The 22,304-nt window shown below is 42.8% G+C and overlaps 1 protein-coding gene across 1 annotated transcript in view; it reads right to left on the bottom strand.

The window, feature by feature from the left end:
- Positions 1-13,094, bottom strand: part of LOC139763875 (uncharacterized) — a 614,186-nt gene extending 601,092 nt beyond the window's left edge. The window contains 1 exon segment of the mRNA XM_071690265.1: positions 12,024-13,094. Coding sequence (XP_071546366.1) covers positions 12,024-12,527 — 504 coding nt within the window. The 5' untranslated portion in view covers positions 12,528-13,094.
- Positions 13,095-22,304: the final 9,210 nt, after the last annotated feature.

Here is a 22,304-nt window from a genome sequence, read left to right as displayed (position 1 = left end):
GTTTGTAATAGAGAGAAATGCCTGGCTCAAGGTGCGAAACTGGTGGGTGATAAGCTGGTATTACTACACTGGAAGAACTGGAGCGCCTTAAGCTTTCATCAGTTGCCGCGGGCGTTCGGTAAAGTGATAAATAAGAAATTGTGAAGTATAAACGTTTTTTTTTGAAATTCCAGTTGTTTGTAACAACTTTTACTGACGCAACGATGGCTTTTGCCACTCGTAAACACGTTCCTCGTGATGGGACACAGGTTACCAATATATATATATATATATATATATATATATATATATATATATATATATATATATATATATATATATATATATATATATATATATATATATATATATATATATAACTAACCAGTTTAGCAATTATGACGGACTTAAAGCTTGTCTCTTCCAACTTTTAAAGAATGGAAAAATAACACCATACAGTTTGGAGAAGACACACTAGCCCACAAGGAGAGTCGACACCATTAACTTCTTGTAACAAATCCCAAAATGTGAGTGCGCGAGTCATTCATCGTCAGGCGTCCTCAAGCAGAATCCACACCCACTCCATCCTCAAGGTTCGAACAAGAGGATTCAGATCTCTTCCGGAGATGAGCATCGCAAGGCGACCTCTTCCCTCTTGTTATGACTCCTCCGTATGTGACCCAGTGTGGGCCCAGGGCTGCAAGGCTGCAGGATGACCTCCTCCCAGACCAGCAGGATGACCTCCTCCTAGACCAGCAGGATGACCTCCTTCCAGACCAGCAGGATGACCTCCTCCCAGGCCAGCAGGATGACCTCTTCTCAGACCAGCAAGATGACCTCATCACCGACCAAAGATATCGTTGAACACACCAGCGTGATGCGCTGTTCCCTTTATGCGATGATCCACGAAAAATGAAATTGAAATAATCAGATACAAAGTCATTCATTAACCCTTTCCTAACATGATCAGATTCTAACAGTTCAAGGCAGTAGTTACATACATGAGTGGTGTTGGCTCGAGAAAAGGTTGCTTTCCAAAACGAATTATCCTATTTTCTTATTTTTTTTCACTTATAATGACATTCAGCAAGAATTATGAGGTTCATTCTCCTTGCCTTCTTACATACAGCCTCGGGTCTCTGGTGGTAAACTCTGGGGCTTGTCTAATAAGGTCGCTTCTTTGACAAAACCCCTTCGTGATACGGCCGGACTCACGTCTCTCTCTGTCGTAGGAAGCAAAGACCAGTCTACCCATCCACCTCCCTAACCCGTCTCAATATAACCCACGCTTACTAAGTATAAAATCATAGTATGAGGCCTTTGACCCCTCGTCCATCCAGTAGTAATTCATAGCATGAAGTAACACAGTATAAAAGTAAAGAAGAAAGTAATGCAGTATGACAAAGCAGGCCCGAGGGGAGGGCCCCATTCCAAGGCTGTGTGTGTGTGTGTGTTTCTACTCCAGTAAGGTCAGTCTACGTTCATGCATTTGCTGAGTGCAATATCAAGATGACTGGATCATCGACGTTCAATTGGCCGGTGCCCACGGCGAGCGCCTCACCTACCTTCCCTCACTCTTTCCTGTATTCACAAAATGCTTTCATTCCTTTAAGGTAACACTTCCAAGAGGAGGTTCGGAAGCTAGTTCTTTCAAATCCTATCATATTGTACGCAGGTTATTGATCTCCCTATTCTCGCTTACCCTTGCATTAGAAATGCTTCACTTCCATAGTGTTGGGTCGAACTGAATACCCATTCATTCATGTATAGAGTCATGCAGAATTTTGGGTTTGCCTTGTTTCCTTCTAGTGGCTACATTTCGACTGGCTACACTTCTCCTGACTACACTTCGAATGGCTACATTTCGAACGGCTACACTTCTAATGACTACACTTCAAAAGACTACACTTCTCAAAGAATTCAGAGCAAATGATTAATCACATACTTATGCAAAAGTAACTTTAGAAAAACAACCACAAAACAAACACAAACAACTACATAGAACACGCAAAATACCGACAAAAAAGTGTGCAAAGACACAAGCAAAAGAACTCAGTCTAATGAAATCTTAAGCACAAACACATATACACGCACATGAACTCACAAACACACACACACACACACACACACACACACACACACACACACACACACACACACACACACACACACGTGTACTTTCACAGACATACATACATTCGCAAATACACATACATCATCGTACTCACATACACTCCCAAACACACACGTACACTCGCAAGTATACATAAATATATCAACAAGATACCAACAAACCAAGCACATAGAAAAGTACAATGAACATAAACACTAACTCGAGGAAACACGCAAATACGAACACAAACACAAATACATAGATAGGCAAACAGAATCACTTAAGAATCTCATGATCTTTTCTTTCACTTAAAACCACATGATCCTTTCATTCATTTAAAATCACACAATCCTTTCATTTTCCCTTAGCAACACATGATCCTTTCATTCCCTTAAAATCACATGATCCTTTTCCTTCAACCACCTTCTCAAGGACGAGGCTTCGATCCCCCTGCTCAAGATGTAAACACTGACTCGAGCCTGGGGTATTTACAGTGTTTATTCTGCTTACGATTTGCTCTTCAGACGCAGACTCTTGTGATCGTCTAACCCCAGGCTACAACAGACGCCAGATGAATCACACTTTGGGACTCGCTACTCCGGATTCTCTCTCTCTCTCTCTCTCTCTCTCTCTCTCTCTCTCTCTCTCTCTCTCTCTCTCTCTCTCTCTCATGTTTTGATGATGGATATATCACATTAACAACAATGCTGACGACACGTGATAACATTAATCACGTGTCATCTGACCCTGGACTGTGTCACACCCAACCGTCGAGTTCTTGTGACAATCGTGAAATTAGAGTCACCCAAATGACATAGAATGAAAGACCCTCCAATCATAACCGTCCTGGAGCCCTGCAGATGTACTGGGCTACCGGTACAACCTCGTCTTCATCCGTGACGCGACTGTTCTAATTCTCTTTCACATTACCGGGTTTGTTTGTTTTTTTCATGCAAAATTACAAGATTCTCATACCTGTTATCACTCACATCATCATACCCACAACAGCTGTGCATGACTGTAAAAATGATATATTCAACATCATTATCCAAAACCTTCACGAAAACTCAGGAGTAAAGAACTTAGAGAACCAGTGTCTCAGTTCTGAGTGTCATTCTTCCTTCCAGACATCTGACACTAAGACAAGTTCTACAAGTCACCCTCGAAGCATTCTCTGTGGACGTTCATTCAGTAAGTTTTCCCATCAAAAATCATTGAATGCATATATATATATATATATATATATATATATATATATATATATATATATATATATATATATATATATATATATATATACATATAGGCAGGACTGAAGGGGAGGCTTCTTTAGTGAAAGGGAGCAATGACCACATGCCAGGGAGGTCTTTTCAAAAGGGGTTGAGGTCACTAGTGGCGTACCCCGAGGTCCTGTCCTGGGACCATCGTTCTTTACATTTGTGAACGACTTGGCATAAGGTATAGTCTCCTTCCTGCATGTGTTTGCAGATAGTGGTGTCATGAGGAAGTGAAGAGAGAAGAGCATTGCATAATCTAACAAGGAGTCCTAGGCAAACTCCAAAGTTGGTCTGATACGTGGTTGATGGAACTCATTCTGGGTAAAGGTAGTAAACCAACGAGGATGGGACGCAGTGAAATAAGGTCTCAATACAAATATAATCAACAGGAAATAAGTCGCAAAAATTTGTTTATCAAAGGGAATTGGAAGTTGACTTCATCCCTAACTTGTCAGTAGAGTCCTAACAGTAGATCAGATAAACTGTCTGTTGGTAAATGTTAGCACAGCAATCAAGTGAATGGATAAGGAAATATTAGAGAAGCTTTTCACGTCCCACACTAGGCCAGAAATGAAGTATGCATCATAAGTTTGGCCACAGCCCTTAAAGAAGCACCGCAAAAAAAAAAGAAAGATAGAGAAGGTCCAGAAGAAGGCCACAAAACACGGTACCGGAATGTAGAGAGCTGGGTTACAGGGATGCATGTGAACACCTCTCCCTGAACGCTTGACCTGGCACATCCTCTTCCTTGGTGACACTCCCAAAGGACCCACTTCAATCCTTCATTCTTTTACATCCGGCACCGGTTACGATAATTGCCAGCCTCCTTCTGAGGTAATGTGACATTGTCTGATGATGACAGGAAACTACTTAATGAGTAATTAACACTCGCTCCACAGAGATGGCAAGCCAACCTTTCTTTTTTTTTTTTCTTTGCACAACACGTTTGAAAGAAAGGGCCCCACGCCTTCGCTAAGTGCCACCACTAACGTCTGAGAAAGTTCCACGCACTGTGTTGCCATATGGCACAAATACCGCTACCCCGTACTTAGTCTTACTGCCACTTCATGTCACACCACTTCGAAGAACGTCACCTCGAAGAATGCCACTGCCTCCAAGCCATACGAAGACATCGCCTCCCAGGAACATGCCGTACCTCCACACTCGTCAGCTGGACGTGTGTCTTCACCACTACCACCACCAATATCACCACACTGCCGAAAGCTACGGTAAATCACCACAGTCATTTGCAAATCTGCCACCAGAGCCGGATCATCTTCAAACAGCCGGCTACTAAACTCCAATCCCTCCCTCCACCCGACCCCTAGTATAATATAGACCCGCCGCGCCTCTCTCCAAGAACCTCTTATTTACCTACCTCACCACCCCGTCTTTATACACATTAAAGAGCTACGGGGACATCCCATACCCTAGACTTAAACCCACCTTCACCCACCTAAACCCACCTTCCATGAACCCTATCATATGCTTTCTCCATATCCTTAGTGGGCAACAGAAAAGTTTGACCCAACGGTGCCTAGTCGGCAAAACAACGCTTGACTCATCGCCAACCCGGCAAAATAATATTTGTCCTACCGGTGATTAGTCAGCAACATAACTTTTAAGTCAAAATGTAAGCAATCTAAACATGAATAGCTATCAATTAAACGTATATATAAAAGCCTAATAGAACGACCAATGGTCCGAAAACGTAAGAAATATTCAGGAGTTTCCTCTGCCTCCCTCCCTCCCTAGTTCCACCCCTTCAAAATCCTATCTTGAACGCGTAAATAGTAAGCCTCTAAGTTACAATAGCGGTTAACAGCCTACGTCTGAGGGGAAAAAAAATCACACCATCATTAGGTACTGTAATGCCTGTTGTTCCCTCTGCGTCTGGAAGGAAGGGGGCCGCGCCAGAAGAATATTGGCCCAGCGTTCTTGACGTAGTGGCGATGACGTCAGTTCCCCTCCTCCCCTTCTTTCCCCAGCAGTGGGAGGGAGGAAAGAGGCTCCTCACTGGTGACTAGAATAAGCAAAGCCATAGAGTTTTATGTCTTGTCTTGAGAGCTACTGCCTACACCGAACCTGTTCCTGTTGAGATCATTTAGAATAATTCACCACCTTCTATTTTCATAAAGTCAAACTCCTATCCTAAAGGTTATGGGGCATGATGGGGACTTACTAAACGAATGAAATCTCCACATCGAGTATAAACAGTTAAATACTTTATGTCACCCTCTAGTCCGACTCTCTCCGTGCAACGTATAACATTTTACAAAAAGAACACGAAATGAATATTAACTCGGCTTTTATGCCCGAGGAATAAGAAAAGTCTGTTAAAGTCGACCAGCGTCGCCCGCACCTTAGTTGAACGAGTCCCAGAACCCGGCTGACCTCCACACACACACACACACTGTAGCCTCCTTATCTGGCTCACAACTGCACCAGCGTCCACATCCCTGGGGAACCTTCTTTTTTATGGCTGTCGAGCCTCTCAAACAGGAATCTGATATCTGAAAGTGCGTTTTGCATCCGTCACCCCCCATCTCACTCTCAACTCAATCCATCATTACGTAGGAGTATCTTTATCATTCGAGAGATGTACTTTATCTAAAGCCAAACTGATCGGGTCCCTGTGAACTGAATACTGGCTCCTACAGACTGCCTAATAGACTGAAGAAAGTAACCACCGCATCTTGTAATCCCCGCACAAGCTTCTCCATACCAGTCTTACTTAAGGCACAACACTATAGCACATTACTAGCATAGCCAAGTGCTCGTTTACTATATGCTATGTTAAGCCAAGCTACAGCAAGGGAATGTTCCTCTCGCTCCGTGGCCCTGTCCAGCAAAAGAATGTAATGTCTGATTACTTAATGAAAGACAGACAATTCTTTTTCAAGTCCCTTCACTTCTTACCAAGGTCTAAGGTATGTGTCTCAAAGACATTTCTTATCAGATGAACTACTCCATTGTGTGTCTCACTTGATGATATATATACCAAGGCGGGAATGAGATTAGGAACACAACGTGTTATTCCTCATGTACTCGGCACCTTCTCTCCTCTTCACGTTATTTCTGCCGCATGAAGAGCATTTATAGCCACATGTCTATATATATTTATATATAAACTTGTTTATACAACAAATGAGGCTAATACTCCTCTACCTATAAAGTTTATGAAGAGCACATATACACTGTACAGCTCATAAATAAAGGACTTATACGAGTGCGAGGCTTTGTGGGTTCGAATCCCCGCACGCAAACACAACCATGACGCCGAATCCGTATCAGCTGAGAGAAACATCAACCAACCCCAAGTCAAAGGGAGAAGAGTAAGGTAGCCTGGAGGAAGGTTTTCTGTGATCTATCCCCTATACTCTCTCTCTCTCTCTCTCTCTCTCTCTCTCTCTCTCTCTCTCTCTCTCTCTCTCTCTCTCTCTCTCTCTCTCTCTCTCTCTTCTGCAGTTACAAGTTTGGCCTGAGCCGTCTGCGTGTGTCCGAGTCCCTCTGACCTGGACCTGCAGCATGTATCCAGCTGCTGCTTCCTATATAGCCTTTGTGAAGTCCAGCCACACGAGGACTGACCGTTATGACACTCCCCCTCCCCCCTGCTTATACCAAAGCTCCAAAATCCTCCTCCATCCTTTCTCTTCCCCTCCTCCCATAACCTTTCCTCCTCCAAAGTCTACAAAAACTGTTCTTTATCATACATATTATCTTACCTTTCATCTGAGATGGCCATTACCAGCGCCATGCTGGGTACTGTAGCATATACATGTGTGTGTGTGTGTGTGTGTGTGTGTGTGTGTGTGTGTGTGTGTGTGTGTGTGTGTAAGTAAGAAGATCCTGACAGGATCACAAGGACTTGACCAAGTTCCCATGATATAAACCCATTCTTATATGATTTAGTTTAGCGAGCTTGATCGACAATCAACAGGGTGGCCTGCCTACCATCTGTATATCTCTTTCTTTCCTTCTCATTCTCACTATCATTCCCTTCTGTTGCCCTAGTTCTTATCTTCATCATCCATTTTACTGAAGTCTTTACCCAGACGAAGAACTCCCTCACAACATGAACGTACAGGAGGAATAGAATGCTCGCTGGTATGATGACGGACTGTGTCCTGAGTCATGGACGTGCCGGACTGTGCTCTGAGTCATGCACGTGCCGGACTGTGCCCTGAGTCATGCACGTGCCGGACTGTGCTCTGAGTCATGCACGTGCCGGACTGTGCCCTTGAGTCATGCACGTGCCGGACTGTCCTGAGTCATGCACGTGCCGGACTGTGCCCTGAGTCATGCACGTGCCTGACTGTGCCCTTGAGTCACGCACGTGCCAGACTGTGCCCTGAGTCATGGACGTGTAATGATCGAATATCAAGGTTAAACTTTCAAGCCAGTCAGACGGTAGCTCCTCCCCAACCCATAAACACACACACACACACACACACACACACACACACACACACACACACACAAGAATAATACTTTCATAAAGGTTGCTACTCCTCTGTAGGCAATGGGAAATGCTGAGATATATAATGGGTGAACACCCTCTGGATCTCTTGTGTGAGGAACACAACGAAATACGTCTGCCTGCAGCTTGCCTACTGTGAAGCCAACACACACACACATCCACCCACCACTCACTAACTCTGTCACTCCATGTTCAATCCGTATTCAAAGTGACGTCTCTCTTTACGAAATACCACAGGTTGCAGGAAACGAAAGTAGCCAGCCCTTCATCTACAATGTACACTTCTGATGTTGGAGAAGCAGGAACAGCAGCGAGTGACGCCACCAGAGATAATCATGAGTTTCCCTAATTATGAGCCTGGTTGTGGTCACGGACAGTCCTCCTTCATGATACGTAATTACCAGGAAGGAGACAAGGATTCCCAGGCGTTACCCTTAGAGGGCATTTACCTGCATCACGTCACGTCACGTAACGTCACGTCACGTCACATAACGTCACGTCACGTCACGTCACAGGGGTCTACAAGGAACCATTGATGTGAAGTATATGTTGACTATCTATGGATTGCAGTGAGCCAGTCTCTGTTTTAGCGATATATCTAAACCATCTCAGCACTGTGGTCAACTCTCTCAATCAGACTGGGCTTTTTTCCTAACACCTCTCTCTCTCACACCGTCAGTTATGCACAATCAGTCCCGCCTTACACCGCTTTTTATCCTCGGGTATTTAATTTCCAAGACGTCTATCCTCTTCCATTTTTCTAATTCTGAGGCCCAAGACTCACGCCCTCACAATACCATTGGCATTGCTACACCTTCAAACATACCCATCGCGGCCTTAATAGACACAGACACATCCTTCCACACACTCCTTAATGCATCCAGGAACTTAGCCTTCTCCCCTCATTCCAATGATGACTCACTTCAGCCCCCATGGTTCGTTCCATCATCATACCACATCCTCTCCTATGTACCACTTAAGACACTCCATCTCCTCCAGATCCTACCCATTCAGACTTGCGTTCAAGCCCTCCTGTCTCAGTCTTCGGCTGCACCTTACTTCTTTACTTCTATACACATTTACTCTCAACTCTCTCCTGTCACACACTGGCCCATGCTCTGTCTCAAACTCCTGGAGATTTTATACCTGAAGCCTACCACTAGAGCCCTGTCATCTACAAACACTAACTGATTCATTCCGATGTCCGCATACACACACACACACACACACACACACACACACACACACACACAACATCACATAGACCAGCCTCTCGCTCTAAGACATATTTGCTTCCCGCCTCATCCCGTCCATAAACAGATTAAACAACCACAGTGACATCACACGAGCCTTCACCGGGTACCACTCATCCTACTCCCCTCCTACTCGCACACATGCCTTATTCTCCTTGCAAAAACTCACTGCGCTGAGTACCTTTCATCCATATACTCGGAGCACCTTCCACAAGGCCTCCCTTTCAAACCCACCATACATTTTCTCCAGATCCATAGATGCAACATACAATTCAAACATACAATTTCTGGGCATTTGACACACATTTTTCGAGGCAAACGCTTGGTTCACACATCTTCTTCCTCTCTTGAATCCATACTACTCCTCCCCAAGCACATGATGTTCTGTGTTTGCCATCACTCTCGTAACTAACTCTCCCATAACTTGGTAAATCGAGCATTCATTTCTTTTTTTTGTTGTTGTTGTTGTTGTCCCCCATGCATTTGGCTCATCCTCAAGCACGCCTTAAAATTGACTACCCAAATCCTGAATGATCTTATCATGGAAAGACTTTGTGATATTTGCTCACAGGATATGATCAGTACCAGGCTTAGCAACACACACCACAAAGCCATAAAGATTAATCTACATTGACCATAGATCAAGGATTGGGTAAACGGATCATCTCCGGTCCAGTTAAAACGGACACAATATGAAGAAAAATAAAAAGCCTCGCATCTGATATCGTAAGAAACTTGAAGACTACGAAAGATTATGAGACAGAGTTACACCTGCGGGGAAAGTTAATCCCACAGGCTTCCTCCAGACGCATAATACTTAGTCTTCTGACGAAACTGTTCATTCGTTCCTCAGTTTTAGAGCAGGTTGACGGCAAGTGATAGAGCGAGCAGTATTACAATTGGAATATTTTTACGCCATTTTTTTTACAGGGGAGACTTATTACGTCTAGCAAGTTACTTTAATATTATCATGAGATGGAAAATAAGTGACGTAGAATTTACGTTGATAGCGACAATGTTGGTAAGCTTATTAAAGCTTTTCACGTTGCCTGGAGTTGATGAAATACTGGCTCTCCTGTCTTAAAAATTACAGAGCTTAGAAAGCCTCTCAGTAGTCTTTACTAAATCACTAATGTCGGGTGCTGTACTGGAGTTGTGGAGGACAACTGTTGTATTAACAACCTTCAAAAAAAGCGGACAGAACACATGCTATAAAATAGCATCTTGTTCGCTTAAAACTTATAACTGGTTAGTTGGCTGTCTGCCCTTTAAGGCTATGAACTGCCTGAGTCATTTGAGGCCGTCAACGTTAGCATCAAACTACTTATCGAAATATCATAATCACCTTTTTCTGGTGTACACGACCCGTCCTGTGGTGCGGTTGGAAAATTGATAGGTCTGCATTCTCTTACAGAGACGCAGGTCAGAGCGATTTGTTAAAGGTGCGCAAAAGAAAATGGGATCAATATGGGCGGCATAAAGTACTAGAAACGTCAGTCTAGGAGAACAAGTGAAAACAAATTCACATCGATGACATTTAGGTTCGGCGGAGAGAATCACAAACACTGATATGAAGGTAGAGCAGTAGAAAGATGGAATAGGTTCTCCAGTAGATTATATCAACACAAACATGATGGAAAGCTTTAAACTTAGGTTCGATAGAGCCATGAGTGATAATGGTATGCTGGGAATATAACCTCCTACCATATAAGCTATTAAGCACTCTGTAATGACTCAATTCTCTGTATTCTTCTGTCTTATATCATACTAGTACTTTGGCTCACAAGTGGTTCGCTGTCGAGTTTCGTCAGACATAACTATGAACAATGATGGTCCATGAGACATGAACTCATGACAGTGAATCGTATGATAGCCCATGTATGGTGGCGGCTCAAGAGACACGAGGGTTGATGATGGGGTTCACAACACAAGCACCCCATGGCTCTGATTCACGGTAAATAAACTCACATGAGCAGTTCAAGATAGAAGTATCAATGGTTCATTTGAAGTAATGAATAAAGATTTGTAGGTTATATTCCAAATCAAAGTGAAGACGTACACGATTTGAGAGTTTTCTGTAGTTGATAAAGTCGGAACTTGACGTGAAGGCAATGAACCACAGTCTCGGAGCGCTTTTAGAATATTAGTTTTCCCGGGACCGACATATGGTGTCCAGACGGAAGCCAAAGCGTTGCGGACGTATGGGCAAGGAGGAGGAAGGGCTTCCTCGCACAGGGAGACATCACTAACACCAGTAAGTGACACACGAAAAGGAAGTCACGCAAACGTGACATTTACCTCCTACATAATCAAAGAGATAATCACACACACACACACACACACACACACACACACACACACACACATACACATATGTAGACGTCTTTCCCTTCCCCTTGTATCCCGTCTCGTCTTCCTACATCGTTTGGAGTGATTTCAGGTCTTCATCCGTTTTGTCTAGAAATGCTACGTGAACTGCGATGTAGTCCTGGACAAATGTAGTGCCGTAACCGTGCTTATCGCACATCACCTTTCATGCATGGTGGCAGCGCTTCTAGATCTACCTCAAATGTTGCCAGCGTTACACATAGTCACACAGAATCAGCCGAGAGCAACATCAGACACTGGCGTATTAGAATGAAGGCCAAGAGAGCCGGGGTAGGCCCCAGGGCCCGGTAGTTTTAGGGAAGCCCCTGAAAATGAGGAAATCCGATTATCCTTAAAATCATCCCAGGTCTTGATAGTCTCGGAGTCCTAACAAATGAAAGGACCTTACTTTCGTAAAAATCATTCCTGGGCCAGATATTTTGGGGTGACCTTGAATATGCCTCTCCATCCAAGGAAAACAGGCAAGAGTAATTCGGCCCTAAAGCCCCTGAAATCCTTTAAAGGTTAGTGACGTTAGAACACCTCACACTTACCGTCCTGAGGGAGGAGTCAGGCAGGACGACACTGACGGAGAAGGACCTGGCGCGCCGTAGATTAGGAAGTCGCGCCCTCAGGGAACCTCGGGTTTGGTCGGCTCTGGTGGCTACCGTGCCTGCTAGGAGGGACAGACGGCGGGATAGTCGACGCCCGATCCCCTCACTCTCTCCATCCTCCCGCTGGACGCCTCCATGTAGGAGGAGGTCCTTCATGGAGGCGGACAAATGGCGTCGAAGACCGTTACCCCCACTCCTAACCTCATCACCCAAGGTGCCAGCGGTGGACACGTCTCGCGTGGATCCCGATAGTCTCCGACGGATACCATTGCCAAGGCGTGCCAGGCGGGATATCCCATCGACAGGGACATCCCGGGATGACTCAGAAGTTCGGCGTCGAAAAGCACGGATTCTCCTGGGCTCCTCCTGAGGGGGTGTGGTGGGGTCGGGTTGCGCCTCCACCCGCCCTTCTTTTGGGGAGTCCTTCTCCTCTTTCCCCTCCATGTGGAGGTGCTCAGCTGCACACACAGGAGGATGGCATGTTCACAAACGTAGAGAACTCCACTTCAGATGAGCCAGGTAACTCTCCCATCAGGTGAAGTTCTTCACGGTCAAAGGTGGACATTCAGGTGGGGAAACTTTCTGAAGTCTTATTTCTAAACCTCGAAAAAAATAACCTGTTACATTGCTCACTTCTACACTGCAATATGTAATACCCCTAGTTTCATCGAGTTAACTCCAGTCACATATCTACGTTAAAGATAATGAAATATATGAGTACTCTATATTTGCTAATAACGAAACGCACATGATACACGATTCATTTTCCCGAGCGGAAAAAAAAGGGGGGGGAGGGTTAACACACCTGGACACTACGCACATTCACAAGAATTACTATTCAATTCCAAACGCACCTCAAACACAGAGTAATGTTCAATTATCCCGTCAAGTCGACTGAATGTTGAGGCGAACGCTACACAAGTCGGTTGTTGGTCAAGGTGTACGCTGCACTAACACAAGGATTCACTGACGAACAGAACAAGAGCGGCGGCCGTACTCCTACCGCTCCGACCGCTCCACAGCGACTGGCCGCCCTACGGCATGGCGTTTGGGTTTTGATCGTTCAAAGTAATAGGTAAGCGCTTGCGATCCCCACGCATTATCAATCTTAATGATTATGATGTTCTCAGTATTTGGTATGCATGTGCCATGGATGCTATACCCTACATGGAATAACAGTTCCCCTACAAAGTGGTATATAGCTGCCCTCAAAACGGCACAGTGTTTACTACCTCAATAATATTAGCCAGGCTTTTAAGCGCTTGCAGAAGACAGATTTGTATGGAGTTTAATGTGGGGCTTTAATCGTTACTTCCCATAAATAAAATATCTAGAAACAGACATTCATTCTAGTTCATAATAAGCAGATATATTGAACAATGAAATGCACAACAAAAAATTAGGTCCCGTAATACACACTTTTACATCTTTTCTCTCGTTAATGATGGCTAGTTACGTAGTTTTATTTCATATATGCACGGGTGATATATATCACTATGCATATATATATATTTTTTCCTTTCATACATATTCGCCATTTCCCGCGTTAGTGAAACAGCGTCAAGAACAAATGACTGAGCCTTAGAGGGAAAATCCTCACTTGGCCCCCTTCTCTGCTCCTTCTTTTGGTTTTGGAAAAGTAAATCAAGACAGGATTTCCAGCCGCTCCCACCCCTTTTAGTCGCCTTATGCAACACGCAGGAAATACGTAGGCAGTCTTCTTTCTCCCCTATCCCCAAGTATGTATATATATATATATATATATATATATATATATATATATATATATATATATATATATATATATATATAAGCCAAGATCCCATTTACGAAGCTACTGCAGCTTCAGAGCTGCTCTACAATCAGCAACGGCGAAATGATGGACCCTTTGTGCTCTATTTTGTACACTGACATATATGTATGCATATATATGAAGTAGTCAGGGGAAGCCACAGAAAGGAGAGTTTTCGAAGAGTGAATCTCTATGAATATGATCGAAGCGGATAGTTTAGTCATCGGTGTCTGGAGTGTTAAAGTACATCTTTGTCCATGTGTTTATGGGTAGATTTTCTACAGGAAACACTACCTAATGACATGCCAATTTTCCTCCGCTTGTACGTGACATCATCACAACGGAAGTACACCTTGCTGTAGGCATAGACCCACACCACATTTGAACGTGTTCGTTTAAAAAAAGAAATGATAATAATGATAAAGTCAAACTTTTGCTGAAATGGTAAACCATTATCAAACTCTAGGGTCTATATAATAGTCATAACACATACAGTATGAAATAGTAATAATACATATACACAAAAACTACTTCTGGTTACCAGATGCACGGGGGAAATGCGAGAAATTGACATAGGAATTATTACGGTGGTTGTTAACAATCTGACAGAGAATGGCCTTGTTCATATCACATTTAATGTAAACATAGCGCCAAATAAGGTAGTAATATGTGTGTAGTTAGCTATATACCGTCCCATATCCCCCTCCCCCCCTATAACTTAGCCTAGTCGTTTAAGGTTTTCATTGCAGAGAAACAATGTAAACATGTAATGTTTTCTGGAGCCCCAATCCTCGCCAACCATTCTTTCCCCTTTTTTTTTTTTTTTTTTAGCATAGTTTTATAGCTTCTTAAGCAATTCTGTGGCAAACATTAGCCATACTCAAGTTTAAAAAGCTCTCCATTTATAAATCATGAACTCCTGAGCTTCTGTACGTTTTATGGTCATTACTAGCATTACAGAATTCCGCGGAGCCTTTGAAGAGTGTTCACGGAACCTTCTTGGGTATCGGAGAACTCTGGGTTGAAGACCATTACTCCTTAGCCAAATGCAGTGAGGGAGGAGGGATAACATAAGGAATAGATGTGGTAGACGACACACAACACCGTCATTGTCAAGTTTTCACCCGGCTGGTGGCAATTTAGCTCATGTATGTTACCGTATATACGCACCGAGTGGAGGAACGTGCAATCCCTTCTATGGTTGGTTGGTTAAGGTAGAGTTTAAGCTTATCAACCACACGGGTCGTTAAGGCCACCAACCGAAAATTCCTAACTACCTTTTGAGATGTTAAAGTTGAATTCTAAGAAGTCTAACACTCCCTGGATATATATATATATATATATATATATATATATATATATATATATATGTATATATATATATATATAAATATATATATATATATATATATATATATATATATATATATATATATATATATATATATATATAAATCCCCTCTTGATCGCTTCGTGCATTAGCCAGCAATACAAGCTGTGTATTGGACTTCAGAATATACGCATCGTGGTGTAGGTCGTGTTTGTATGAGAAAAGATCAGAGCTTAGAGATCACAAGAAGCCACAGACCGCACAAGTAGCTTTAAGTTATAAAGGTATAGCTATTAGAGTTGTACAAGTAGCCCCGAGCGTATTATACAGGGAGCAACAAACGATACAAGTAGCCACTATACACAGTTGCTATGCACTGCTTGAAATTCAAAGAAAATTTAATGTAAGTAGCACAATATATGTATGTTCATGTACAGAGAGATGACAAAAGTAAAAGGAATCCGTACGTTGCAATATATATATATATATATATATATATATATATATATATATATATATATATATATATATATATAAACAGTGTAGAGATAACGGGTTGTCCATTTTCATCTGGGTATTTATACACATAGGAGTAAAGACAAAAGAAAAATCCCTCCCCGTAACACGCAAGTAGTGGTAATCAGACACACCCTAGTAAACTCTTAAGCCGTAACTCTCTCATGATATCCATTATAAATCCTCTCTGATATACAGCACAGGATGAAGGTCAGTTAATGTTCCCTTACGTCATTTGTCTGGGTATGTCTGATGGGATGTCTACTGTTGACACATCTCTTTATCAGTGAGGTAAATCGTTCCTTTATTCAGAGGGAGTGCAATAACCGCTTCTCATCATCCACTGATAGGTCTTTCTGGTCTTTAGCTAAGGGCACCTCTAACAACTTCTTTCGCTCTACCTTTCCTTAACTTTTCCGTTCTGACGATACTATAGCTGTCTCTCCCGTAGACAAAGCAACTCTCTATGGTTTCCGATTCTCCTCTAACTTCACCTTGGATGACTAACTTTCCTTCACCCCCTGATGCTCCTCTTACTAATCCTATGCTCCTCCCGGCAATCTCTTTTCGGACTGTTCGAAAAGCACTTCACTCTCAGGACACAACCAAGGTCCTGATGACATCCACCCCCATGTAGTGAAAGTGTGTGCCTCGGAACTTGCACCTGTCCTTGCTTGTCTGTTCTGTTTAAGTTTAAAAAACAAAACTTTTGCCTCTTCTTGGAAGCATGCGTTGATACATCCTATCCCTAAGAGTGACCGTCCTGACCCTCTTTAACTATCGTCCTGTTGCATTGACATCTACCATTTCCGAAGTCTTTGAATCCCTCTTCAACCCCCATATCCTTAGACACCTTGAATCTTACAGTCTTTTCTCTGGCTACCAATTAGGCTTCCGTAAGGCGAGATCCAATGGTAATATTCTTTCATATCTAAGTAATGTCTAGTCATCATCTCAGAAAGATTTGGTGGTCATTTCTCGTTGCCCTTACATATCCAAATCTTTTGACAGGATGTGGCATAGGGGTAGCATCTCTAAGCTTCCCCCATCTCGCTTCCTTCCCTCACTTTGCTCCTTCATATCTAGCTTCCTATCTGGCCGATCTATCTCTGTGGTTATTGATGGATCAGACTATCCCCTCCCCCTCCCCTTCCACCCTTTCTCCATCAACAGCGGTGTCCCTCAAGGTTCTGTCTTGTCCCTTACACCTTTTATATTTTTTTCCTTTTTTTCAAACGATCTCCTCTCTTCCACAAATAACCAAATGTGCTCATACACTGACGACTCAACACTGCATTCTTCCATATCCTTTAATTCTGCTCCATCTTCTCTCACTCAATCTGCATCTCGTAAGACAGGTTCTTCAATAAATTTAGACTTGGACAGGATATCTCAGTGGTGTAACCTAAATCTAGTCAAGTTTAATCCCTCCAGGACCCACTTTCTACCCATCTCTCTATCGAAAATTCCTCACAGCCTTCGTCTCTACTTTGACGGTTCTCTAATTCAGCTTCTTGACTTAATGACCATACTTGGTATTACTATAACATCCACTCTTTCTTGGGAACCCTGCATTACGGAAATATCTAAGTCTGCCTCTAAGAAACTGGGAGTCCTGTTCAAATGTCGAAATTTCTTTTCTCCTGAACAGTTGGTCCGTTCATAAAAAGGATTGATCCACCTTTGTATGGAGTCTCATATCTGAGATCTTCAAATTTGCTAACGATACTAAACTAAGAGATAGAGCTGTAAACAGGTGGGACTGCGAAATCATTCTGAGATCTAAACTTACTAGCAGAGTGGTCAGACAGATGGCAAATGAAGTTTAATGTAGACAAGTGTAAAGTTATGCACTTTGCAGACAAGAATTTACGTTACGACTACAAACTTTTCGGAAGGTCTCTAACTAAAGAAAGTGAAGAAAAGAACCTTGGAGTTGTCATCAACAACAATCTGAAATACACTAAACCGTGTTAAGCAGCAATTAAAAAAGGCAGCCAAATGTTAGGTTTAATAGCCAGGAACATAGATTACGAGACACCAGAAACAATGCTCACACTTTATAATTCTCTAGGTAGACCTCACCTCGAATATGCAGTCCAGTTTGGTCCCAAAACTATAAGAAAGACGAAGAAAAATTAGAGCAAGTACAAAAAGAAGAGGAGGAAAAATTGGAGTAAGTACAAAGACGCGCGACAAAATTGATCCTATCCCTTAAAATCTGGCATACGAAAAGAGGCTAAAACGATTGGATCTCTTCTCTCTTAAAAATGTAGACATCGCAGAGATGTAAAACAGATGTTCAAAATTCTAAACAGGTTCGATAAAGTATATCATGGACATCCTTTCGAGATACGAGAAAATACGGTTACCAGGACAAATGGAACAAAAGTCAAAGCTAAAAGATGTAAAACGGACGTGGGAACAAGCCTCTTTTCCAATAGGTGTGTTGAGCCCTGGAATAAGTCAGACCTATCAAATGCTAAGACTATAGATACCTTCAAAAATCGTTTAGACAACCATTTTATAAATTCAGGTATACTCTAAGAAAAACGCCAGAAATAAACTTATAAACGACAGCGGTAACGGGGACATTAGAAGGTTAATGTGCAGCAGCGAATAGTCGATTTCTTAAAAAACTACTGGGCAGAATTACATTTTCTTGTCGTTACTTATTTCTATCAAACAAACCAGTCGTGGGCCAATCATGCCTCCTGTTTACATGAGTTTGCATGAAAAAGACAGACACCGTGACGTGGTTACATGAAAGTTCGTCGCTCTAAGGGCGCATTGTGTAGGTTGATTGGTCTTTCATGCCTATCGATTGCCAAGTTAGTTATGGCCGACAGTGTCAAATTGTAACTACGGATCGAAAGTCTGTAATAAGGTATTCAAGATCATCTTAAGATCGTAATTGTTCTTACGGTGTATATAGTCCGTGATCCTACCCGTGATGAACTCCCTTGAAAGTTCTTTACCACTAAAATGCCATCTAAACTCGGGCCTTGGTGACGGCAGTGCCTCATTTCAATATCGTGATCACTTTTAAGTCGACGAGATACGTCATTTTATACAGAAAGAAAAAGTCGCCTAACATCATAATATGCTTTCTGTCGTTTAGTCGATAAACTATATATATTCTTCTGTCCACGATTCTCTAGTCACACACACACACACACACACACACACACACACACACACATATATATATATATATATATATATGTGTGGTTTCAGAAGTGGTAGAGGATGTGTGGATCAGGTGTTTGCTTTGAAGAATGTATGTGAGAAATACTTAGAAAAGCAAATTGATTTGTATGTAGCATTTATGGATCTGGAGAAGGCATATGATAGAGTTGATAGAGATGCTCTGTGGAAGGTATTAAGAATATATGGTGTGGGAGGCAAGTTGTTAGAAGCAGTGAAAAGTTTTTATCGAGGATGTAAGGCATGTGTACGTGTAGGAAGAGAGGAAAGTGATTGGTTCTCAGTGAATGTAGGTTTGCGGCAGGGGTGTGTGATGTCTCCATGGTTGTTTAATTTGTTTATGGATGGGGTTGTTAGGGAGGTGAATGCAAGAGTTTTGGAAAGAGGGGCAAGTATGAAGTCTGTTGGGGATGAGAGAGCTTGGGAAGTGAGTCAGTTGTTGTTCGCTGATGATACAGCGCTGGTGGCTGATTCATGTGAGAAACTGCAGAAGCTGGTGACTGAGTTTGGTAAAGTGTGTGAAAGAAGAAAGTTAAGAGTAAATGTGAATAAGAGCAAGGTTATTAGGTACAGTAGGGTTGAGGGTCAAGTCAATTGGGAGGTGAGTTTGAATGGAGAAAAACTGGAGGAAGTGAAGTGTTTTAGATATCTGGGAGTGGATCTGGCAGCAGATGGAACCATGGAAGCGGAAGTGGATCCTATCATAGGGTGGGGGAGGGGGCGAAAATTCTGGGAGCCTTGAAGAATGTGTGGAAGTCGAGAACATTATCTCGGAAAGCAAAAATGGGTATGTTTGAAGGAATAGTGGTTCCAACAATGTTGTATGGTTGCGAGACGTGGGCTATGGATAGAGTTGTGCGCAGGAGGATGGATGTGCTGGAAATGAGATGTTTGAGGACAATATGTGGTGTGAGGTGGTTTGATCGAGTAAGTAACGTAAGGGTAAGAGAGATGTGTGGAAATAAAAAGAGCGTGGTTGAGAGAGCAGAAGAGGGTGTTTTGAAATGGTTCGGGCACATGGAGAGAATGAGTGAGGAAAGATTGACCAAGAGAATATATGTGTCGGAGGTGGAGAGAACGAGGAGAAGAGGGAGACCAAATTGGAGGTGGAAAGATGTAGTGAAAAAGATTTTGTGTGATCGGGGCCTGAACATGCAGGAGGGTGAAAGGAGGGCAAGGAATAGAGTGAATTGGAGCGATGTGGTATACCGGGGTTGACGTGCTGTCAGTGGATTGAATCAAGGCATGTGAAGCGTCTGGGGTAAACCATGGAAAGCTGTGTAGGTATGTATATTTGCGTGTGTGGACGTATGTATATACATGTGTATGGGGGTGGGTTGGGCCATTTCTTTCGTCTGTTTCCTTGCGCTACCTCGCAAACGCGGGAGACAGCGACAAAGCAAAAAAAAAAAAATATATATATATATATATATATATATATATATATATATATATATATATATATATATATATATATGTATTCAGAGACGGCGGCAGCTTCTTACAGATAGGGGGCTCACTAGAGCAATAGCCAGTCATCTGAAGGCGACGATGCAGCAGCACAATGCAGCTTTTTACGTCTAAACAAAATGGGGGCTGAGCGCCTCTTCCCAACACCTCCCACATGCCGTCGCCACTGCACTAAATATACACTAAATCACGCGCACCACTGTAACCCACTACAAATATATATATATATATATATATATATATATATATATATATATATATATATATATATATATATATATATATATATATATATATATATATATTTTCTTTTTCAAACTTCGCCATTTCCCGCGTTAGCAAGGTAGCGTTAAGAACAGAGGACTGGGCCTCTGAGGGAATATCCTCACCTGGCCCCCTTCTCTGTTCCTTCTTTTGGAAAATAAAAAAAAAAAAAACAAGAGGGGAAGATTTCCAGCCCCCGCTCCCTCCCCTTTTAGTCGCCTTCTACGACACGCAGGGAATACGTGGGAAGTATTCTTTCTCCCCTATCCCCAGGGGATAGGGGAGAAAGGTGAGTATCCAAATTGCAGAGATATAAGTTTGTTGAGTATTCTTGGGAAATTATATGGGAGGGTATTGATTGAGAGGGTAAAGGCATGTACAGAGCATCAGATTGGGGAAGAGCAGCGTGCTTTCAGAAGTGGTAGAGGATGTATGGATCAGGTGTTTGCATTGAAGAATTTATGTGAGAATACTTAGAAAAACAGATGGATTTGTATGTAGCCTTTATGTATCAGGAGAAGGCATATGATAGGGTGGATAGAGTCAGTTGTTGTTCGCTGATGATACAGCGCTGGTGGCTGATTCATGCTGAGAAACTGCAGAAGCTGGTGACTGAGTTTGGTAAAGTGTGTGAAAGAAGAAAGTTAAAAGTAAATGTGAATAAGAGCAAGGTTATTAGGTACAGTAGGGTTGAGGGTCAAGTCAATTGGGAGGTGAGTTTGAATGGAGAAAAACTGGAGGAAGTGAAGTGTTTTAGATATCTGGGAGTGGATCTGGCAGCGGATGGAACCATGGAAGCGGAAGTGGATCATAGGGTGGGGGAGGGGGCGAAAATTCTGGGAGCCTTGAAGAATGTGTGGAAGTCGAGAACATTATCTCAGAAAGCAATAATGGGTATGTTTGAAGGAATAGTGGTTCCAACAATGTTGTATGGTTGCGAGGCGTGGGCTATGGATAGAGTTGTGCGCAGGAGGATGGATGTGCTGGAAATGAGATGTTTGAGGACAATGTGTGGTGTGAGGTGGTTTGATCGAGTAAGTAACGTAAGGGTAAGAGAGATGTGTGGAAATAAAAAGAGCGTGGTTGAGAGAGCAGAAGAGGGTGTTTTGAAATGGTTTGGGCACATGGAGAGAATGAGTGAGGAAAGACTGACCAAGAGGATATATGTGTCGGAGGTGGAGGGAACGAGGAGAAGAGGGAGACCAAATTGGAGGTGGAAAGATGGAGTGAAAAAGATTTTGTGTGATCGGGGCCTGAACATGCAGGAGGGTGAAAGGAGGGCAAGGAACAGAGTGAATTGGAGCGATGTGGTATACCGGGGTTGACGTGCTGTCAGTGGATTGAATCGGGGCATGTGAAGCGTCTGGGGTAAGCCATGGAAAGCTGTGTAGGTATGTATATTTGTGTGTGTGGACGTATGTATATACATGTGTATGGGGGGGGGGGGGGGGGGGTTGGGCCATTTCTTTCGTCTGTTTCCTTGCGCTACCTAGCAAACGCGGGAGACAGCGACAAAGTATAATAAAAAAAAAATAATCTAAATCACATTCCCCCGGCTTAAATCACTCCAAAGTTATTAATGAGTCCGCTTCTTCCATATTTACAAGTGGTGTATGTGGTGTTTGTAAATGACTACTATCAG

The sequence above is a fragment of the Panulirus ornatus genome, chromosome 3 (genome assembly GCF_036320965.1).
Source record: "Panulirus ornatus isolate Po-2019 chromosome 3, ASM3632096v1, whole genome shotgun sequence".
NCBI lineage: Eukaryota > Metazoa > Arthropoda > Malacostraca > Decapoda > Palinuridae > Panulirus > Panulirus ornatus.
The sequence above is the reverse complement of the archived record's forward strand: the minus strand, read 5'-3'. Positions and strand labels throughout refer to the sequence as shown.